Raw genomic sequence first — 20511 nt, 5'->3', positions numbered from 1 at the left:
CTTCCTCCCCAACATCTGTTGTTGCCTCCTGAGTTGTTAATGTTAGCCATTCTGGTAGGTGTGAAGGGGTATCTCATTGTGATTTTACATGTGTTAATTTTAGCTGGAAGCACAGTGAATTGTTATGTTATGTCTGTCTCTCACTTTAACATGGAAACTCCCGCTAAGGGAAGAAGAGATTTTGTGTTTATTCCTGTATGTTGAAGACCTTGCACAAATAGATGCTTCATAAATAACCAAATATAAATATTGCACTACACAAATGATTGAACTGCAGGCAGATTTATGGGCGTCTTGGGAGAACTTCTGTTCCCTGAATCTTTTACTAAAGCATCTAAACCTTTTTACTCATCTTGAAGAGAATATTGTCACATTTCAGTATTGAGTGTATCATATGCGATAGGTCCTTTTTGTACAGACCTCTATAGGTACAAAAGACCTCTAGTTTTTTACAGTAAGCTAAGAATTTTTCTTGTTAGTGATGAATACAGTTTGAAATTTATCAAATACATTTTCTCACTTCATCAGATGATTGTTAGATTTTAATCTGTTACAATGCTGATTTGTATTAATAGATCGTCTAATTTCAAAGCAAACTTTCATTCTTGGCATCAACTCGAATCATGATGTATGATCTTTTTTATATATTTCTGGATTGAGTTTGTAACAGTTTGTGTAGGATTTTTTGCATCGTTGCTTATGAGTGAGAGTTTTCTCTCATTTTCCTTTTTCAAGTTGTCTCTGGGAGTTTTAGCATTGAGGCTACAGCCAAACAAACTTTAGTGGAGATAATTAAATATAAGTTTCTTGTCCCTGTTCACACCTTACGCTACAGGGATTCCACCTTAGCTTTTGGGTGTGGATTTGGGGTGTGGGATTCAGCAGTGCTTCTGGGGATTTTGTCATTACTCTTCAGACAGTCTTGGGGTGGGTGTAATAAAAGGTAACCGATAAATAACAAATCACACATATCTTACTAACGTTGACAAAGAGAAATATCCCTGTACCACGACCAGGTAAATAAAAGATTATTGACAAATTGTAAGGCAAGAAGAAATCTTTGGGATTAGCAAATTGGTAAAAGATGTACTTGAAATTAAACAATTGCACTTAGAAAATGGATTCCAAGTATATTCTAAGGTAAGCAAAATAATGGTAACAATGAATTAAGCTAAGATTTGTTGAACATTTGAATTGAATATATTACTTCAAGTGTTCAGACATTAAAATTAATAGGAGTACCTGACAGGCCATGGAGATGTTGTCTGATAACTGTAACAAAGGTAGGCAGTTGCAAAGGACCTTTTCTCCGCCTTAGGAAATAAGAAACCGCTCTGCTTGGTGTGACTGGCCAAGGGCAGAACTTCTCCACGTTTACAAGCTGTTTGCAGCAGCACCATGAGCACCAACCCGTCCCACGCTGCATCCGAGCAGCTCTGCTACCAGAACGTGACCGGATCCTGCGCGAAAGCCCCCTACTCGCCCGGACCCCGGCTCATTCTCTACGCACTGTTCAGCTTGGGGGCTGTGCTGGCCGCTTTTGGAAACCTCCTGGTGGTGATTTCAATCCTGCATTTCAAGCAGCTGCACTCGCCAACCAATTTTCTCATCGCCTCTCTGGCCTGTGCTGACTTTCTGGTGGGGGTGACCGTCATGCCCTTCAGCATGGTCAGGTCTGTGGAGGGCTGCTGGTACTTTGGGCCGAGTTTCTGTACCTTCCACACGTGCTGTGATGTGGCATTTTGTTATTGTTCTGTCTTCCACTTGTGCTTCATCTCCATCGACAGGTACGTCGCTGTTACCGAGCCTCTGGTCTATCCTACCAAGTTCACGGTGTCCGTGTCGGGGACATGCATCGGCATCTCCTGGATCCTGCCCCTTGTATACAGTGGTGCCGTGTTCTTCACAGGTGTTCATGATGACGGGCTGGAGGAATTAGTAAGTGCCCTCAGCTGCGTAGGCGGTTGTCGGCCACTTATAAATCAGTTTTGGATTTTGATAGATTTGCTATTATTTTTCACACCTACTTTTGTAATGATGATGCTGTACAGTAACATTTTTCTTGTGGCTAGAAAACAGGCTATAAAGATTGAAAACATTAGTAGCAAAACAGAAGCATCAGGGACATACAAAACCAGGGTGAGTAAGAGAGAGAGAAAAGCAGCTAAAACCCTGGGTATCACGGTGGTAGCATTTTTGATCTCCTGGTTACCGTACATGATTGATTCATTCATTGATTCTTTTGGGGGGTTTATAACACCTTCTTATGTTTATGAGATATTTTGCTGGCTTGGTTATTACAACTCTGCTGTAAACCCTTTGATTTATGCTTTATTTTACCCTTGGTTTAGGAGAGCAATAAAACTCATTATAAGTGGTCAAGCATTAAGAGTAGACAGTCCATCAACGATGAATTTGTTTTCTAAAAAACCCTAAATTTCAAATTGAGGAATTTATTGATATATTGGGAATTTAATGACCCAGTAAATTGAGGAGGAAAAATGGTACCTCAATTTCAGGCGCATAACTTTTCTGCTTCGTTTTCGTGGTGAACTAAATAAACATCTTCAAGTATTTGACAGAAATGTGCTTACTAAACAATGGTTGACACAGAGTTTATATTTCCCAGTTTCCCCAAATCTGTGCACTTGCCTGCTTTGTCGGTTCTTACTTATTTTTCATGTCCAGGCCTCCCTTTCAACCTTGTCTTTAAGCCGCTTTCAAAGGTTTCCAGTGAAATCTCGCCCATCCCTGTCTTCTCTGGACTCGGTGTGCTTGACTTCCATTTTAAGCTGCTTGTTTCTTGGGGGCCCATCTTTCTGTAGCTCCTGGAGATCTCCGAGCCATACACATCGGTCACTCCAGACTCAGAGCCAGACTCAGAGCCAGACTCATATTTTATATCGTTGGAGATATTTTGTGGAATAATTATGAGCAGACCTTGTAAAATGCATGCCAGAGATTGTCCTTTATGTGATTGTTTCTTATCCTATGAGGTATGTTGTTTTTCCTTCCAGCCACTGTGGAGGGCCGTTTTCTGTCATTTCTTTTTTCTTTATTACACTATCCAGAGTGGTACATTGTTGGTGAACTAAATAACAATATATTATAAGTTATGGTAGAAGGATGAACTGTTCAAGAAGGGATGATATGGTTTAAAGCTCTTTGGAGAATATCGTTAAACACCTGATGTCATGCCATTCACAAAAGCAAAACAAATTTCTTTCAGATGTTAGAAGAGTCAAAGAAAATATTTTATAATTTTTCACTGGAGGGACCCTGACTGAAACCGCCTGTAGCTTTCTGCACATAATTTAAATTTTAAAACTTCAAGGGCGCCTGGGTGACTCAGTCAGTTGAGCGTCCGACTTCGGCTCAGGTCATGATCTCATGGTTTGTGTGTTTGAGTCCTGGGTCAGACTCTGTACTGACAGCTCAGAGCCTGGAACCTGCTTCCGATCCTGTGTCTCCCCTTTCTCTGCCCCTCCCCTGCTTGCGCTCTGTATGTCTCTCTCTCTCTCTCTTTCTCTCTCAAAAATAAATAAAAAAAAATTTAATGTTAAAACTTCAAAAGAAAACAAAGCCAAATTTGGGGGGAGGGAGGCAAACTTGGGGGAAATTACTGGCAGCGAACATGGTGAAGGGAAGGTTAATAGATTTAAAAACATAGAGGCCTTTTCCAAAACAGGCATAGCTTAACACCTCCCATACAAATAAATAGGCAATTTTACGGAGGAAAAAAATATGATTAATAAATACATTAAAATGCCAAATGTACACATAATTTTAAAATGTTAAAATGTGGCACTGGTTCATATATCAAGTGGGCAAATATTAGAAGAATAAGAAATACCTGATAACAATTAGGGTATGGAAAATTGGGCACTCTTGAGAAAATAGAACTTGCTCACATACATCTCTCAAGAATACAACTTAGTATCAGTTTTCGGAGGGGAATTAAAATTTTTTTATAAATTTTAATACACACATGTCATTTCTAGTAAGGAATCCAAAAAAAAAAAAAAAAGTCAGTCAAGGAAGCAAACATCACAAGGACATTTGCTGTATAATTCTTAATTATTACTTGGAATAATCTAGGAGCAGTGTGGACTGAATTAAATAAACTATGCTCTAACCACATAATGGGATGTTTTGATGCCATTAAAAAGCACTAACAAGGGGTGCCTGGGTGGCTCAGTTGATTAAGCATCCAACTCTTGATTTCAGCTCAAGTCATGATCGAGAGATCATGGACATGGAACCTCCTTAAGATTCTCTCTCTCCCTCTCCCTCTGCCTCTCCCCTGCTCAAGCTCTCTATCTCGCAAGAAAAAAAAAAAAAACCACTAATGAGTTCTGTATAAGTTGATATATGCCCACATATATGGATACACTTCCTACATGCTTTCACAAAGTGTAACTTTATGTGTAATAGACAGCATGTATCTGGTGGGGGTGGGGTGGGGTGGAGAATTTGCTTTGTAATTTATCTTTATCATTTTAATGTATGAAAATGAGATGAAAATATTGAAATAGATATTGCAATAAATAAATAAATAAATAAACAAACAAAAGAGATACTACCCATACATGTCTCTACTTTTACCTGAGCATTGAAGTTAGGTTTGTCGATGTATTTGCTTGTTTTATTTCAGGGGAAGATCTTTTGAGTATATATCTCTGCTACATTTTTCTTCCTAAAGAAATGAAATTGTAGCTGCGTTGGCATATTTCAGGGACTACATCTTAAAGTGATTAAATTATCTTAGGAATTACATCTTAATGTTAAGCATTTGGGGTTTTTTTGTTTGTTTGTTTGTTTGTTTGTTTGTTTTGCAGCAGATCTCTAAGTTTCTCGAACTCTTCCCCTCTAATATTAATAATGTGCTATATTCAGGAGCTATGGGAGCTAGCAACAGTCACTTCTCAATCTGTCATTTGTATTTTATTTCTACGCTTTAGGTCCCCTCTTGAAAAGCGAAAACAGCAACAGGGCAGATGTTCAGTCCATCACCTGCTTTGAGAGACTCAGCTTCCCAGCAGGCTGGAAGGAGCACTTCTCTTCCTGAAGGGGATGCCCCTGGGTCTGCTCCTTAGAGGCAGGGAGACGGATTCCTTAATAGACCTCACAGAACACCCATAGATGCTACTGTGGAGGCCAAGGCCCCTGGAGCTTGGATGTCACCCCGGGGGTGGGAGGGGGGGGAAGGAGCAGAATCCCTAAATTTACTGGGATCTGTTTCTTGTTCCTGGTGGGCTATGAGCCTCTAAGCAAGATTTAAGAGTATTGTAAAACAAGGGGCAGCTGGGTGGCTCGACTTGTTAAGCCTCTGACTCTTGGTTTCGGCTCAGATCATGATCTCACAGTTTCATGAGTTCTGCCCCTCCCCGACTCACACTGTCTTTCTCAAAATAAATAAATAAACTTTTTAAAAAAGAGCATTACACAAAAATAAATTGCACTGTAGCACAGCTGAGTAAATGGTAGCCAAGAACTGTACCTGTCACCGTGTATATTGTATGTCCTCTCCCCTCTCCACACCTTAGTGCACATTGTCCTCTCTGACGATATCCTCCTGGTTTTTTTTATGTTTATTTATTTTTGTGTGTGAGAGACAGCACGCATGCGAGTGGGGGAGAGGCAGAGAGAGGTGGAGACACAGAAGCAGAAGCAGGCTCCAGGCTCTGAGTTGTCAGCACAGAGCCCCATGCAGGGCTCCATCCCATGAACCACGAGATCATGACCTGAGCCGAAGTCGGTCACTTACCCAACTGAGCTACCCAGGAGCCTCTGGATGTTCTGTTTTTACCATAAATCTCTCTTCTTAACCTACTAGACACATTTTAAGTTCATCTCCTTGGTAAATTTGCTCCCAACACACTTGGATAAAACTCAGTATTATTATTAAAGCCTTTATTTATTTGTTTGTTTCTTTAATTTTACTTTTAAACTTTATTTATTTTGAGAGAGAGAGTGTGTGCATGTGAGCAAGGACAAGCGGGTAAGGGGCAGAGAGAGGGACAGAGAGAATCCCAAGCAGGCTCCGTGTTTTCAGCACAGAGCTGGAAGTGGGCTGGATCTCACCACTGTGAGATAGATCATGACCTGAACCGAAATCAGGAGTTGGGCGCTTAACTGACTTACACACCCAGGTGCCCTGATCATTAAAGCCTTTATAACAAATAACTGGCAACCTTAATTTTGAAGGTAGCATAAATACCTTTCAAAATTGAATGCAAAGTAAAAATATTTTTAGATGAATAAAACCCGAGAATCTTCATTGCCAGCATACCCACGCAAAGAGAAAACTAAAGGGAGTTTTTTTTTTAATTTTTTAAAAAGTTTTATTTATTTTTGAGACAGAGAGAGACAGAGCATGAGCAGGGGAGGGGCAGAGAGAGAGAGGGAGACACAGAACCCGAAGCAGGCTCCAGGCTCTGAGCTGTCGGCACAGAGCCCGATGTGGGGCTAGAACTCACCAACCATGAGATCATGACCTAAGCCGAAGTCCGACGCTTAACCGACTAACCCACCCAGGCGTCTCTAAAAGGAGTTTTCAACCTAGAAGGAAAATAATCCCAGAGGAAACACTGTAGTGTGGGAAGTAACGAAGTGTGCCACAGAGTGTCAATACCAGAAAAATAAAATGAATGCTAAAAGTAAAAATAAATGTCTTTTTGACTTAAATTATACGCAGAATTAAAATAAATGACCGCGGTAGCAATAAAATGGCCAAGACAAATGGAGTTAAAGTATATATTGAAATGCCTGGCAAGCTTTTGCATTGCCCTGAATTGGCAAAATTATTAACACTGGAGAATTTAATTAATCAGGGATACATATTAAAACTCTAGGATTCCAACAGAACAGTATAAGTAAGTCCAATTTATAATTTCATGGGAGAAAAAGGGTGAATAATAAAAAATAATAATTTAAAATGAGTCCAGAGTAATAAAAGAACAAAGAAAAAATGTGAAGAAAAAATATATTTAGTTGGTTTAAACCCAAATACAGCAACAATTATATTAAATATGAGAATACACATTCAGATTTTAATCCAATTAAAAGATGACCAGAAGACATGAACAGACATTTCTCCAAAGAAGACACCCAGATGGCCAACAGACACATGAAAAGATACTTAACATCACTCATCAGTAGGGAAATACAAATCAAAACTACATGAGATATCACCTCACACCTATCAGAATGACTAAAATAAAAAATAAAAGAAACAACAAGTGTTAACAAGGATGTGTACATAAAGGAACTTGCACCGTTGGTGGAAATGCAAACTGGTGCAGCCACTGCAGAACACGGTATGGAGTTTCCTCAAAAAGTTAAGAACAGAACAACCCTACAATCCAGTAATCGCACTTCTGGGTACTTACCCCCAAAATACAAAAACACTAATTAACAGGGATACATTCACCCCTATGTTTATTGCAACATTATTTACAATAGGCAAACTATGGAAGCAGCCCAAGTGTCCATCAACAAATGAATGAATAAAGCAAAGATGGTACACACACACACACCACATGCAAATACAATGTAATATCACTCAGCTCTAATAAGATAGAAATCTTGCCATTTGCAACACCATGGATAGAACTAGAGAGTGTAATATTAAGCAAAATAAGCCAATCAGAGAAAGGCAAATACCATATGATTTCACTCATCTGTGAAATTTAAAGCACAAAAAAAAAATTAGCAAAGAAAAAAAAGGAGAGAAAGAAAGTCATGAAATAGACTCTTAATTGTAGAGAACAAACTGATGTTCTCTATAAATAACAGAAGGGAGGTGGGAGACAGATGAAGGGTGAAATAGGTGATGGGGATTAAGGAGTACCCTTGTGATGAGTTCCTCCATGATGTATGGAATTGTTGAATCACTATATTGTACACATGAAACTAATATAACACCATATGTCAACTATATTGGAAGAAAATCGAATAAAATAAAGTAAAATGAAATAAAATAAAATTTAATCCAAAAAATGTGTCAAATAAAACTGAAATGAAGGGCATAACATGATAATAAGACAGAACCTAGTAAGTGTATTTCATTATGACCCATAGATTTGGTTTTGGTAGAAAAGGGAAACTGATTAGCTATGCAGTTAACAGTGGATGGAATAGTTATTTCGGAGATGAAGACTTATTCTTGGTGGTAAGACTGGAAGGTGCTCTACATCTCATGCACAATGCAATTAAACTACTTGATTCTGTTCTAGCTTTAGTTTTGGGGCAATCAGACACCAAGATTTCAAAACCGGGGCATCATATCTTTGGGGTAGGAATGAATACATAAAAATAATACTTGCTATTTTTCTCTAATTTCTAGAATAATGTAAATCAACATTATCTACCAGCACATCATTTCTATTTTTTTTTTTTTGCTGTTTTTTTTTTTTTTCAACGTTTTTTATTTATTTTTGGGACAGAGAGAGACAGAGCATGAACGGGGGAGGGGCAGAGAGAGAGGGAGACACAGAATCGGAAACAGGCTCCAGGCTCCGAGCCATCAGCCCAGAGCCTGACGCGGGGCTCGAACTCACGGACCGCGAGATCGTGACCCGGCTGAAGTCGGACGCTTAACCGACTGCGCCACCCAGGCGCCCCACATCATTTCTATTATTATACAAATGCTATGAAGTGGCAAAATTTCCTGAAATAGTGTATTATTTCTGACTATACTGTGTTTGTAAGAAACTCTTATCTTTATTGGATTTTACAGATGATTAAAGGCACCCTAGAATGTTTAGTATCATTATACCCACAGTTCTTCAGTTCCAACACTGAATATCATCAATTTCTTTTGATTCTAGTGGTTTCAGTAGAGTAACTTTTTCTCATCCTGTTCTGCAAGCTAGAGAATCATCCTGCTGCCTCATTTTAAGAACAAGGAAGCTAAAACCAAAGTGTTCTAGAAATCTGGAGAATATCATAAAGCTTCTGGATTCAAATAAACACTTTCAACATCTAGTTTAATACATTTACACTTGTCTTTTTTTAGTGCCTTTCAAAATTAGACAAATCATCTAATTTTACCACTTCCTTTCCTAGATCAACATACTGTTCTATTTTTGTAAGTTTCTAAAAACTTTCATTATAAAGAAACGAACTACTTCCCTCATTATTCTCTTCTGTGAACTTATTCTGGTTGTGTGCTGCCTTTGCTGTTGGCCTTTGCATCAGTGAACATTTATTAAGTGCTTCTGTCTGGTGGCAACACGTGGGCTCTGGAACTGGAAAGATATAAAAATAAAGCCAATTTCAACCTAATAATGATTCATCCATGTCACGGAGCCCTCACTGTGTGCATGGGATCCCTTACCTGCACTCTCAGTCTTCTCAACAACCCTGCAAGAGGGCCAATGTTATTACTTCTGTTTCCTAAGTGAGGAGCCTGAGGCTTAAAGAAGTGAGTAGAAGGCCAAGGTAGCATATTTGTTCAACAACAGAATCTTATTCATAGCCAGGCAGACAGAGAGTAAGTGCAGCAAACACCAACTATTCTTCCTTACAGAGGAGATTGTGGCCCCACCTCTGTATTCAGGTCATTAGGAGCCATTTGGAACATGGGACTTTCCTTCTACCAAGGGCAGTATGAGCATCGTAAAGAAAAGTGCAAAGTTCTTTGGGGAGACGGGGACATCAGAAGGAGTAATTGATTTGCTCTGGTGTAACATTTTAATCTACAGTTTTTCACTCATCCATACTTCTTCATTCTGGAAATAGCATTTTACCATACAAGGTATTGCCCCCTCTCTCTGGTCTCTCGATTATATTTTAGAAATTGTTGGGTCCATTCAAGGGAGCTGAAGGGGGTGGGGCTGGGCACCTACTTTAAGATCTTCCTCTGTTACGCCTCGGCTCAAAAAATTTAACACTCTGAATTTGTTTTGATCCTGTTGATTGTGGTAGCATTTTCTAAACCTGTCCTAAATTGGACCCTGAAAGTTGTGGGGGACAGGTGAAAAGGGGAAGAATATAAATACTAACTGAATATCCTAAGAATTAGCTAAGAGGGAATAATTAGAAATTAGACCCGGTAGAAAACTGGAAGATGTCTAGCTCTTTGTTTTATAAACTAAGGTACGGAGATCTGGGCTTCTGTCCAGGTTCTTTCTGGAACAAGCATCAGGTCTTCCCCTCATTCCTGCTTCTAGACCACAGCAAGACTTTCATCCCTGTCTCTCTGCCTCTGTCTCTGTCTCTCATCTCTCTGCCTTTTTCTTTTTTGGGCATAATATTCCTTTCTTATTAAGCTACCCTCTACTAGAAAACATCAGAAAACCCCAGCTATTGTTCTACTCTGTTCTCATTTCCTTTCCCCCACATATATTATATTAAAATTCTGTAAATATTGAAGTAGCTTGTTTGCCTTACCCTGTTTGAAGAAACCTCTTTATCCACACCTGCCTAAGTGCTTCCTGCATCATGAGCTACTGTCTTTTACCTTTTTACTACTTTTCACAATTTGTATTCATATATCCATTTGTTTGTTTACTTGCTTAAGGTTTGTTTCCGGCTCAAGATTGCAAACTTCATGAGACAGGGATCATGTGTACCCAGATTTTTTGTTCATTCCTTTGTTCATTGCTTTTCACCCAACTCCTGGCACTCAACAAATATATATTGAATTGATTAATGAATGAATGAATATATCTCAGAGTATGAAGGGAGATATAAAGTTATTTCTCTGTCCTAAATGTGTGCATCATGTATCATTATTTTTTGCCTAGAATAATGTTTCTCAATAGGCAGGTCATTGAGACATTTATCTTCCAGAGGACACTTGTCAATGTCTGAAGACATTTTTGATTTACACTCCTGGGGAAATTTTACTGAAATCTACCAGCATTTAGTAGCAGGGACGCTGCTAAATCCTGTTCAATGTACAGGACAGATCCTTACATCAGAGTTATCTGATCTCAAATGTCAACAGTGCTGAAATTGAGAAAGCCTGGCCTAGACCTTTGCCTATGGAAACAATTACTATTATTTTACAAAACCAGATTCTCAGGAAATATTAGAAATAATATTAGAAAGAATCTAATTTTCTAGATTAGGAAGCAGATGGACAGATGGATTAATAATAATACCTGTGGCACTTTATAATTTGAAAAGCAAGTTCACACATGTGTAGGTCACAGCCCTGCAGTGGCAAGAGTCTTGACCCTTTCTTCGAGAAGTCTGAGTAGTGCTCTGTGGAGTTCAACATTGCAGGGCTAGGAAATTACCAAGGAATTGTGTTCCCATTTTCCAACTTTCTGGTCATTATTCCTTATTTGAATTCATTCAGCATCGGAACAGAAGTTCTATCAGTTAGAACCACAAATGTGTGTAGTCAGAGGGCTCACTGCCCATTTATCACGTGGACAGAGACATCACAGATATGCTTCCAGTGACAATGTCTGAGCACAGAACCGATCTCCTTTCTACCAGCACTGATAGTCATAATACCTCAGAAGTGCTGGTGTGTCTAAATACCATGCTGTTCTTTAAAGCTTGTGTGTGATGTATTTCACCAATCTCAAACCGTCCTTAATGTATGTTACCTTTTTTGTTTCTTGGTAGCCAGTGCAGATACAAGAATGGCTCCTGCCAAGAGAGAAAAACCCAAGTATTAACTCTCACTATTTACACCATATTGTGTCTCTGTACAAAAACCCAAAGAGGTACCTCATCAGGACTGACAATAGGGGAAAGATTCAAGTCTAAGAAAAAAGAAATCTTTGGCCCAAGAAGCGTGATGGCTAAGCTAATTTAATGTTAAGAGTTGTTTTATAGAATACCTTTCCTAATCATCACTGTTGAAAATAATCTTCCAAGTTCACACCTTATACTATAGGGATTCCATGCAGGGATTTCCCCTTTGATAGCATTTATTTATGTGGGAGGACTGCATGTCTTAGTAACACAGGTCCGACAACACAGAGATAAAGAGGAGGTGATCCTTCAACTCCACAGTTACATCCCATATCAGCAGCTGTTGCAAAGAAGAACACTAGAGGTAAAAAGAAAACCATATTTTTTTGTGAATAAAAGGGAATTTTATCAAGTTAAAGAAACCAGGCATTATTTAGTTGAAATTAACACCACTAACCTTATACAATATAATTTTTAAATGTCTATTTATTTTGAGAGAAAGAGCATGAGCAAGCCTGAGTGGGGAAGTAGCAGAGAGAGGGGGACCGAGAGAGAACCCCAAGTAGGGGAGCAGGGCTCAAACTTAGGAAATGCCAGACAACGACTCGACAAAATCAAGAGGTGGACGCTCAACCAACTGAGCCACCCAGGTGCCCCTACAATATAATTTTGTTCAATTTTAGTTGGTTATATAGAAAGCATTTAAGATTTATAAGTGGAAAGCGGAAAGTGGAAAAACATTAGTAATAGTATCTGATAATTTCTTTAGACAACCTGGCGTATTCACGTCTCCACGTGCACCATGAGCACCAACTCGTCCCCCTCTGCATCCGAGCAGCTCTGCTACCAGGACGTGACCGGATCCTGCGTGAAAGCCCCTTACTCGCCCGGACCCCGGCTCATTCTCTACGCACTGTTCAGCTTGGGGGCAGTGCTGGCCGTTTTTGGAAACCTCCTGGTGGTGATTTCAATCCTACATTTCAAGCAGCTGCACTCGCCAACCAATTTTCTCATCGCCTCCCTGGCCTGTGCTGACTTTCTGGTGGGGGTGACCGTCATGCCCTTCAGCATGGTCAGGTCTGTGGAGGGCTGCTGGTACTTTGGGCCGAGTTTCTGTACCTTCCACACGTGCTGTGATGTGGCGTTTTGTTACTCTTCCCTCTTCCACCTGTGCTTCATCTCCATCGACAGGTACATCGCTGTTACTGAGCCTCTGGTCTATCCTACCAAGTTCACGGTGTCCGTGTCGGGGACATGCATCGGCATCTCCTGGATCCTGCCCCTTGTATACAGTGGTGCCGTGTTCTACACAGGTGCTTATGATGACGGGCTGGAGGAATTATCTCGTGCCGTCAACTGCGTAGGAGGTTGTCAGACCGTTGTAAATCAAAACTGGGTGTTGATAGATTTTCTATCCTTCTTTATACCTACCCTCGTTATGATAATTCTCTATAGCAATATTTTTCTTGTGGCTAGACAACAGGCTAAAAAGATTGAAGACACTGGGGGCAAAATAGAATTGTCATCAGCTAGTTATAAATCCAGAGTGGCCAAGAGAGAGCGAAAAGCAGCAAAAACCCTGGGTATCACTGTGGTAGCATTTATGATTTCATGGTTACCGTATAGTATTGACTCATTAATTGATGCTTATATGGGCTTCATAACCCCTGCCTACATTTATGAGATTTGCTGTTGGTGTGCTTATTACAATTCAGCCATGAACCCTTTGATTTATGCTTTATTTTACCCGTGGTTCAGGAAGGCCTTAAAAATTATCATGAGTGGTTGGGTTTTCGAGGACAGTTCAGCCACCATGAATTTGTTCTCTGAACAAATGTAAGCATTTGGACTGACGAAGTTCAATCTTTACAATTTCCATATGACACGAGTTGGTAAAAATCAAGTAAGACTATTAATGAAGAGAAAACCATTTACTCTTCAAATTTAACAGGATAAATCAATGCTTTCCAGTATTAACGGTGCACTTCCTTGTCATTTCTCAAAAAACAATTTGCATGACTGGTAAATGTCAAATCCCTATTTGTTAACGGCTACAGAGCTCACCATACCTCCTTTTCTGCACATACTTCCCTCCCTCCCTTTTGCTCTTTTATTTCATTGATTCTTCCCTTCGTAGCCTGAAAACACCTTTAAAAAAAAAAAAATTCTTTCCTCTTTTCCTTAGAAAGTTTTCTGCTCACTCCCAACTTGTCAAAAATTTCTCTGTGGTTAGTTTTCACATGGTTGTTGCCTTGTTTGTTTTTGTTTTTGCTTTTGTTTTGTTTGTTTTTGGCTTTGTTTTGCTGCTTTTCCCAAAGGAAAACTTGGGGCAGCAGTGAAATCTATTATGCTGGATGTCTGCATGGTGTCTGTGTCAGGAATTTGCTTCAGCAGCTCCTGGATCCTGCCTCTTGTATACAGCGTATACACTGGGTGCCTATGAGGATGGGATGAAGGAATTGGTAAGTGCCCTCTGTTCCATACGTGGTTGCTAGCTTGTTATAAATCAATTCTGGATAGTGATAGAATTTCTATTATTTTTCACATTTAGCTTTCTTAATATTACATCTAGTAATATTTTTCTTGTGGCTAGAAAACATACTAAAGAGATTGAAAATATTAGTTAGTACAAAACAAAATCATTATCAGGAACTTGCGAGGCTAGGATGGCTAAAAGAGAGAAAAACAGCTGATACCCTGGCACAGTGTAGCATTTTTGGTCTCATGATTACCACATGCAATTGATTCATTCACTGATTCTTTTTAGGGGTTTATAACACCTTCATGTGTTATGAGATATTTTATTGGGTTGGTTATTGTTAACTCTGCTCTAAATTCTTTGATATATGCTTTACCCTTGGTTTGGGAGAGCAGGAAAAACTTATTATAAGTAAAAGAGCATTCATCGACCACAAATTTAATTTCTAAATTAACCTAAATTGTTAATTTGAGAAAAAAAGACATCAATCTGGTGATGTGTTGCAAATTTCCTAATAATTATAAATGTGAATTATAGCACATTAAAATGACATTTTAAATGATGGCGGAGAAATGGTACCTCAATTTTAGTAGCATACCCTATAGGCTTTTACTTCCTTGGTGAAATGAACATCTTTAAACATTTGATAGAAATGTATTTTCTCAATAATGGTTGGCACAAAGGTCCTTAAATCTGTGCAGTTCCCTGCTTTGTCAGTTGCTGTTTTTGTCTTTCAGGACTCACTTTCCTTTCTTACCTTTCTTTCACTGTGAAAGATTTCCTGATCCCATGTTCCCTGTTAGTGTCTTGTATTTCCTGCCTTTTATTGAACTGGGTTAACTTGTTTTCATTTGAACAGCTTGTTTCTTGGAGCGGGGCGGGGAGGGGCAGTTTTCTGAAGCTTCTAAAATGTCTCTCAACCATAAAGGTGAGCTATTTCAAACTCAGGACAAGACTCATATTTTATATGTTGGGGGCATATAATGTAAATGTGGGAATAATCATGAGCAGATGGCACAATTTCTTCAACAGTGATTATCTATTCATATGATAGTTTTCTTATCAGGAGGTTTATTTTTTTATCTTCAATCACCATGGAAGAAAATTTATGTCATTTTTTTTCTATTAAACAGTATCCAAAGTTTATATGTTTTCCATGATAAAAAGAAATAACACTGTGTTTATGGGAAAAGGATTCAAGAAATGTTGATGTGCCTGGGTGACTCAGTCGGTTAAGCGACCGACTTCAGCTCAGGTCATGATCTCATGGTTCGTGGGTTCGAGCCCTGCATTGGGCTCTGTGCTGACAGCTCAGAGCATGGAGCCTGCTTCGTATTCTGTCTCCCTCTCTCTCTGCCCTTCCTCTGCTTGCACTCTGTCTCTCTCTCTCTCTCAAAAATAAATAAACACTAAAAATTATATTAAAAGAAAGAAATGTTGATGTGGTATTTAACTTTCTGATAAAAATATTGTTCAGCATCCTGCTTCATGTATTTCATAAAATCAAAATGGATTTCTATCAGATTTATAAAAATTAAAGAAAATAAAGCTTTTATAATTTTTCATTGGTGAAATAATAACAGAAAACCCACAGGGATTCATGCACTACTTTAAGATTTTTTAAATTTTAAAAGAAAACAAAGTCACGTTAAGGAAAAAAAGACAACGCTGAAAAAACTATTGGCAGTTTACATGATGAAGAAGGGTTAATAGCTTTCAAAACATAAAAGCCTTTTACAAAACAGTAAGACATAGACAAATACTACACTAAACATGTCAATAGACAGTTTTATAGAGGGAAAATACAAATGACTAACGAACACATTAAAATACCAAATATACAAATAATTAAAATACTAATAAAAATGTATTAGAGTTTCATATATCAAATTGGCAAATATTAGAAGGATCCATAAAACCCAATGTTAATTAGAGTGTGGGAAATTATGCACCCTCATAAGAGTTGAACATGCTCCTATACATTTGGGAAAAATATAATTTAATTCCTCCTTTCTGAAGTGAACTAAAATATTTATATTAAATTTAAATCATACATGTCACTTAACTCTGTAGTTCCATTTCTAGAAAGTAACCCTAAGAAAAGAGCCAGGCAAGGAAATAAGCATGACCAGGGCATTCTTTGTATAACTCTTGACAGGGAAAGACAAGCACAATATATTTTTTTATTAAAATCAAAACAAAAGCAAAACACTCTGACTCAGATTATAAAACAGTAGATGTAACACGGCTCCCATATATGTATATTTCTATATATACATATATATAAAGCACATATTTCTATATGCTTTTACAAAGTCCAGCTTTATATATAATGGGCAGTTTGTGAGGGGGGTTTCTTTGCATTTATCGTTATCATTTTAGTGTTTGTGATGAAATAAACATACTAAAATTGATATTCTAACATATATCTCTATTCTTACCTGAACATTGAAATTAGATTTGTCTGTTTGCTTCCTTGCTTTATTTTAGGAGAATATCTTTTGAAAATATATATTTGCTATATTTTTTCTTAACCTAATGAAACTAAATTGCAGCTGCCTTGGTATCTTTTAGGGACTACTTTTTTTTTTTATTGCTGCAGGTTCTTTAAACATCTATTTCATATACAACAATGTATTAGCAGTTACTTTTGGTCCACATTACAAAAAAAAATTTTTTTTAACTTCTATAAACATGCCAGTAGACATTTAAATTTTCTTCTTGGATGATTTCCATGCTGAGCAACTGTGGCTATTATAGTTGATTCCTGATGAATTTTATAACAGTGAAGATACTAGATCATTGGATCCCTCATTATCTGTTAACCATAACATTGCCATGCTGTTGAAGTTTTTTAGGGTTTTAACCAGGGGGAAAGAATGTTTGTAAATCAGATTAGCCTATTTTTTGCAGAGGGGAAGATAAAGGTTCGGGAGAACTCGGGAGTTGAGGGGATCCATGGATAGACGCTGGAAATGCCAGCTGTTCTGGCTTGGGCACACACCTCAATCTTTGCACCTAAAAGTGGGAAGGAAGAAAGTTCTGGGAACTCAAATGGCATGGCATCCCTTGGACGTCAAAAAGATTTTTCCTTTTCCCTTCAAAGTCCCAGCTGGTGACACTGATCCAAAAAGATGTTGTTTAAATAAGTAACTCCTAAACCTTCATGGTTAAGCAACGTATTTCCCTTCAAACTGTAACTAATGAGGTGGAACACGCCCTAGGAGGCATCAGTAGCAGTCCCCAGGCAAGCGGCTGCTGTGGGGTCTCTCCTGGGTAATTCTACTTCCTCCCAGCACGAAAGTCCTGCCCTCAGTAGAGGGGGCCTTCCCACCCATACTGCCTGGTTTTGTTTTTGTTTTTAGTAAATTTATTTTGGAGTAATTTTAGGTTTACAGAAAAGTTACAAAACTAGTACAGAATTTCTGAATACCGTGCACTCTGTCTCCCCCATTGTTAACATATTGCCATAGGACCTCTGTCACGGTTGCGAAACTGCCATTGGTAGAATACAGTTAACCGAACCCCAGCCTTTATCTGGATGCCACCAGCGTCTCCATTAATGACTTCCTGTTCCAGGATCCCATCCAGGATCGCACTTCGTTGTCGCATCTCCCCAGCCACCTCTGGTCTGGGCCTCGTTTCTCACGGCTTCGACAGTCTTGAGGAGCACGGGCCACCCAACCGATGGGTTAGGTCTCCTTTTCCTTGTTGGGCTACGGAGTAGAGAGAATTACTCCGCAAGGATCTGCTGGGCTGGGAGAGCACAGAGGGGCCTTGGGGGCTGAATGTGTGGCATTTCTGCTTGAAGACACGCAGGGAGATCCCAAAGGCTGGGCCATTTCCGCACACATATGTGCATACGCATGTGCGTGCACTTCTGTGCATACGTGTCCATTCATGCACGCACCCTTAGGGGCTGCATCAGAAGGAGAAGCTACTGCCACGGCCACGGTACTTTCCGCCCACGAAGTTAGGGAACATATGAGCACGTGCTTCTCCTGGTCTCTGAACAGTGGGTGATGTGGGCAGATCAGACTCTACACAGAAAAGAACTGCTTGTTTTAAGATGGCCTGAACCTGTGCCTCTGTTAACCGAGAATGTCATTTGGGTTTTGTTTGTTTGTTTGTTTGTTTGTTTTTATACGTTTTAAAATGTTTCTTTATTTATTCTGAGAGAGAGAGAGACAGAGCATGAGAGCGTGAGCAGAGGAGGGGCAGAGGGAGACAGGGAGAGAGAGAATCCCAAGCAGGCTCTGTGCTCAGTGCAGAGCCCCACATGGAGCTCGATCCCACAAACCATGAGATCATGACCTGAGCCTAAATCAAGAGTCAGACACTTAAGCCACCCAGGCGCCCCTGTCATTAAGTTTGGTACTCAGGCAAAGCGGAGTGAGTCTACACTGGTTGCTTATTAGTGTGTACCCTGCCTCACTGGCAAGAAAGGCTTTGGAATGGAAGGGGACTCTTATGGCATGCTTTGGCTCCCTTCAGGCCCTGTGGGGAAATTTGAATGGCAAAGTTAGTGTTTCTGTGAATGCGTTTTCTAGCCTGAGAGCCAGACAGTATCCTGCGGCTTAAAGAGAAAAAAAAAAAAAAAATCACCCCTTTTCATGATGCCCTAATTTGGAAACGACTATAACGGTGTGAGTGAGAGACTGAGGCGGGATGGAGAGGATTTCCAGGACCCCGAAGGCAGCTTAGCACATGGACCGGAACATGGACCCTGGGTCCAGTCGGTCTAGGCTAGAATCCAGTTCTCCCCAACTTCTCAGCCTTCCTGGGCCTCAGTATTCTCTGCTGTGAAGGGGGGATACCAATACTACCTTCTTCGTGGAGTTATTTTGATGATTATAGGAATTAATATTTCTTTTTTTTTTTTCTTTGAGATCCTGCTTTTAATTCTTTTGGGTATATATCCAGGGGAATTGCTAAATCATACGACAGTTCTATTTTTTTTGTTTTTATGTTATTTACGAATTACTATTTCTCAAGCACTAATACAGCAAGGTATTTATGTTTTACATGTTGTACGTATTGAGAGCAGTGCTGGAGAGACTGAGAGAGTGCAGGGTATTAAACATTCACGTGAAATAAGGAAAGAGCACCCTGGGGTCCATGCCGGACAATACTGAGGAGAGCATAGGAGATGGGTATTCAGGGAGGGTGAAGAAAGAATGCTCTAGGACCACGAGGACAAACAAAGGAGGATACCCACCTCATCACCTGCCTGCTGGGAAGCACAGTCATCAGGTGAGGGCTAGGTTTCTGGAAGGTGCAGGGACTCCACACAGAAGGAAACGTGTCTCTAATGTTATTCTCAACAGTTATGCATTTTGGTGTTGTCTTATCCGGAGATGCCAGTCTGGGAACAGCACTGGACTTTGGCAAACCTCTCACTGCGGGGAGGAAGATGAGAAAAATAACAATGGGACATGTGTCGCATGATGGAAATTTTATTCAATTTACAGGACTGTCCTTTATTCTCAGGTTATATTCTTCTTCAACTTTTGATATTAAAACATTATTCACATGAAATTATGGCAAAGTACCTGGAAGTTGTCCCTGGTGCTATTGCTGCTTTTTTTTTTTTACCATGACCTTAGTTGGCAAAGTTAAAATTTGGTAATTAATCTGTTTAGTTCTCCAAATTTTTTAACCAGTTTTATTATTTCTGATCCAAATTTCTAGAAACCACTATCTTGACCCATTACTATTTAAAAAAAATTTAAGTTTATTTATTTTTGAGAGAGAGTGAGGGGGTAGGGGTAGACCGAGTGGGAGAGAAAGAATCCCAAGCAGGTTTCACACTGTCGGCACAGAGCCTGATGCAGGACTTGAACTCACGAACCACAAGATCATGACCTGAACCAGAATCGAGAGTCGCTTGACCGACTTAGCCACTCAGGGGCTCCCCACTGATATTTTTAATAGCAAACATAGTATTTTCAGCAGGTAAGCCTTTTATTACTCCCTCAAATAAACCTGGGCAGCATTTGGTCAACTCTAAGCTAAATAAAGACAATGAAGTAATAAGGACTGTTAATAAATCTGACATGATCCAATGGAAGCAGATGTCCAAGAAATCAACCTTCTAGAGAAGGAAATATGAGGTTTCTACTAAGAAAAAGAATTCTTATGCAGATTTCCTTTTTCTTTTTCTCCCTTCCTTCCTTCTTCCCTCCCTCCCTCCTTCCCTCCCTCCCTCCCTCCCTTCTTCCTTTTCTTTCTTTCTTTCTTTCTTTCTTTCTTTCTTTCTTTCTTTCTTTCTTCTATAACATTGAAAGTTATTAGCAGAATCTAGGTTATTTTATACACTCATATCTGGGGTTAGTCTATAAACAGCAACTAGCCCAGAGCTGAGATGCCATGTA

The 20511-nt window shown here is 39.4% G+C and overlaps 2 protein-coding genes across 2 annotated transcripts; both read left to right on the top strand.

Moving 5' to 3' along the window:
• The first annotated feature begins 1231 nt into the window (after positions 1–1231).
• Positions 1232–2740, top strand: LOC109249843 (trace amine-associated receptor 6-like). Its single transcript, XM_019420414.2, has one exon. It carries the CDS (start codon positions 1399–1401, stop codon positions 2434–2436), a length of 1038 nt encoding a protein of 345 aa, XP_019275959.2. The 5' UTR covers positions 1232–1398; the 3' UTR covers positions 2437–2740.
• Positions 2741–12460: 9720 nt separating this feature from the next.
• Positions 12461–13552, top strand: LOC109249842 (trace amine-associated receptor 6). Its single transcript, XM_019420413.2, has one exon. The coding sequence runs from the start codon at positions 12461–12463 to the stop codon at positions 13496–13498; it is 1038 nt and encodes a 345-aa protein (XP_019275958.2). The 3' UTR covers positions 13499–13552.
• Positions 13553–20511: the final 6959 nt, after the last annotated feature.

This window comes from Panthera pardus, unplaced genomic scaffold (genome assembly GCF_024362965.1).
Source record: "Panthera pardus isolate Hobbes unplaced genomic scaffold, ASM2436296v1 HiC_scaffold_17, whole genome shotgun sequence".
In the NCBI taxonomy this organism is placed as follows: domain Eukaryota; kingdom Metazoa; phylum Chordata; class Mammalia; order Carnivora; family Felidae; genus Panthera; species Panthera pardus.
The sequence above is the reverse complement of the archived record's forward strand: the minus strand, read 5'-3'. Positions and strand labels throughout refer to the sequence as shown.

Bases quoted from the DNA above. Each gene is read 5' to 3' on its own strand.
- LOC109249843 (XM_019420414.2), top strand. From the start codon at position 1,399: ATGAGCACCAACCCGTCCCACGCTGCATCCGAGCAGCTCTGCTACCAG.
- LOC109249842 (XM_019420413.2), top strand. From the start codon at position 12,461: ATGAGCACCAACTCGTCCCCCTCTGCATCCGAGCAGCTCTGCTACCAG.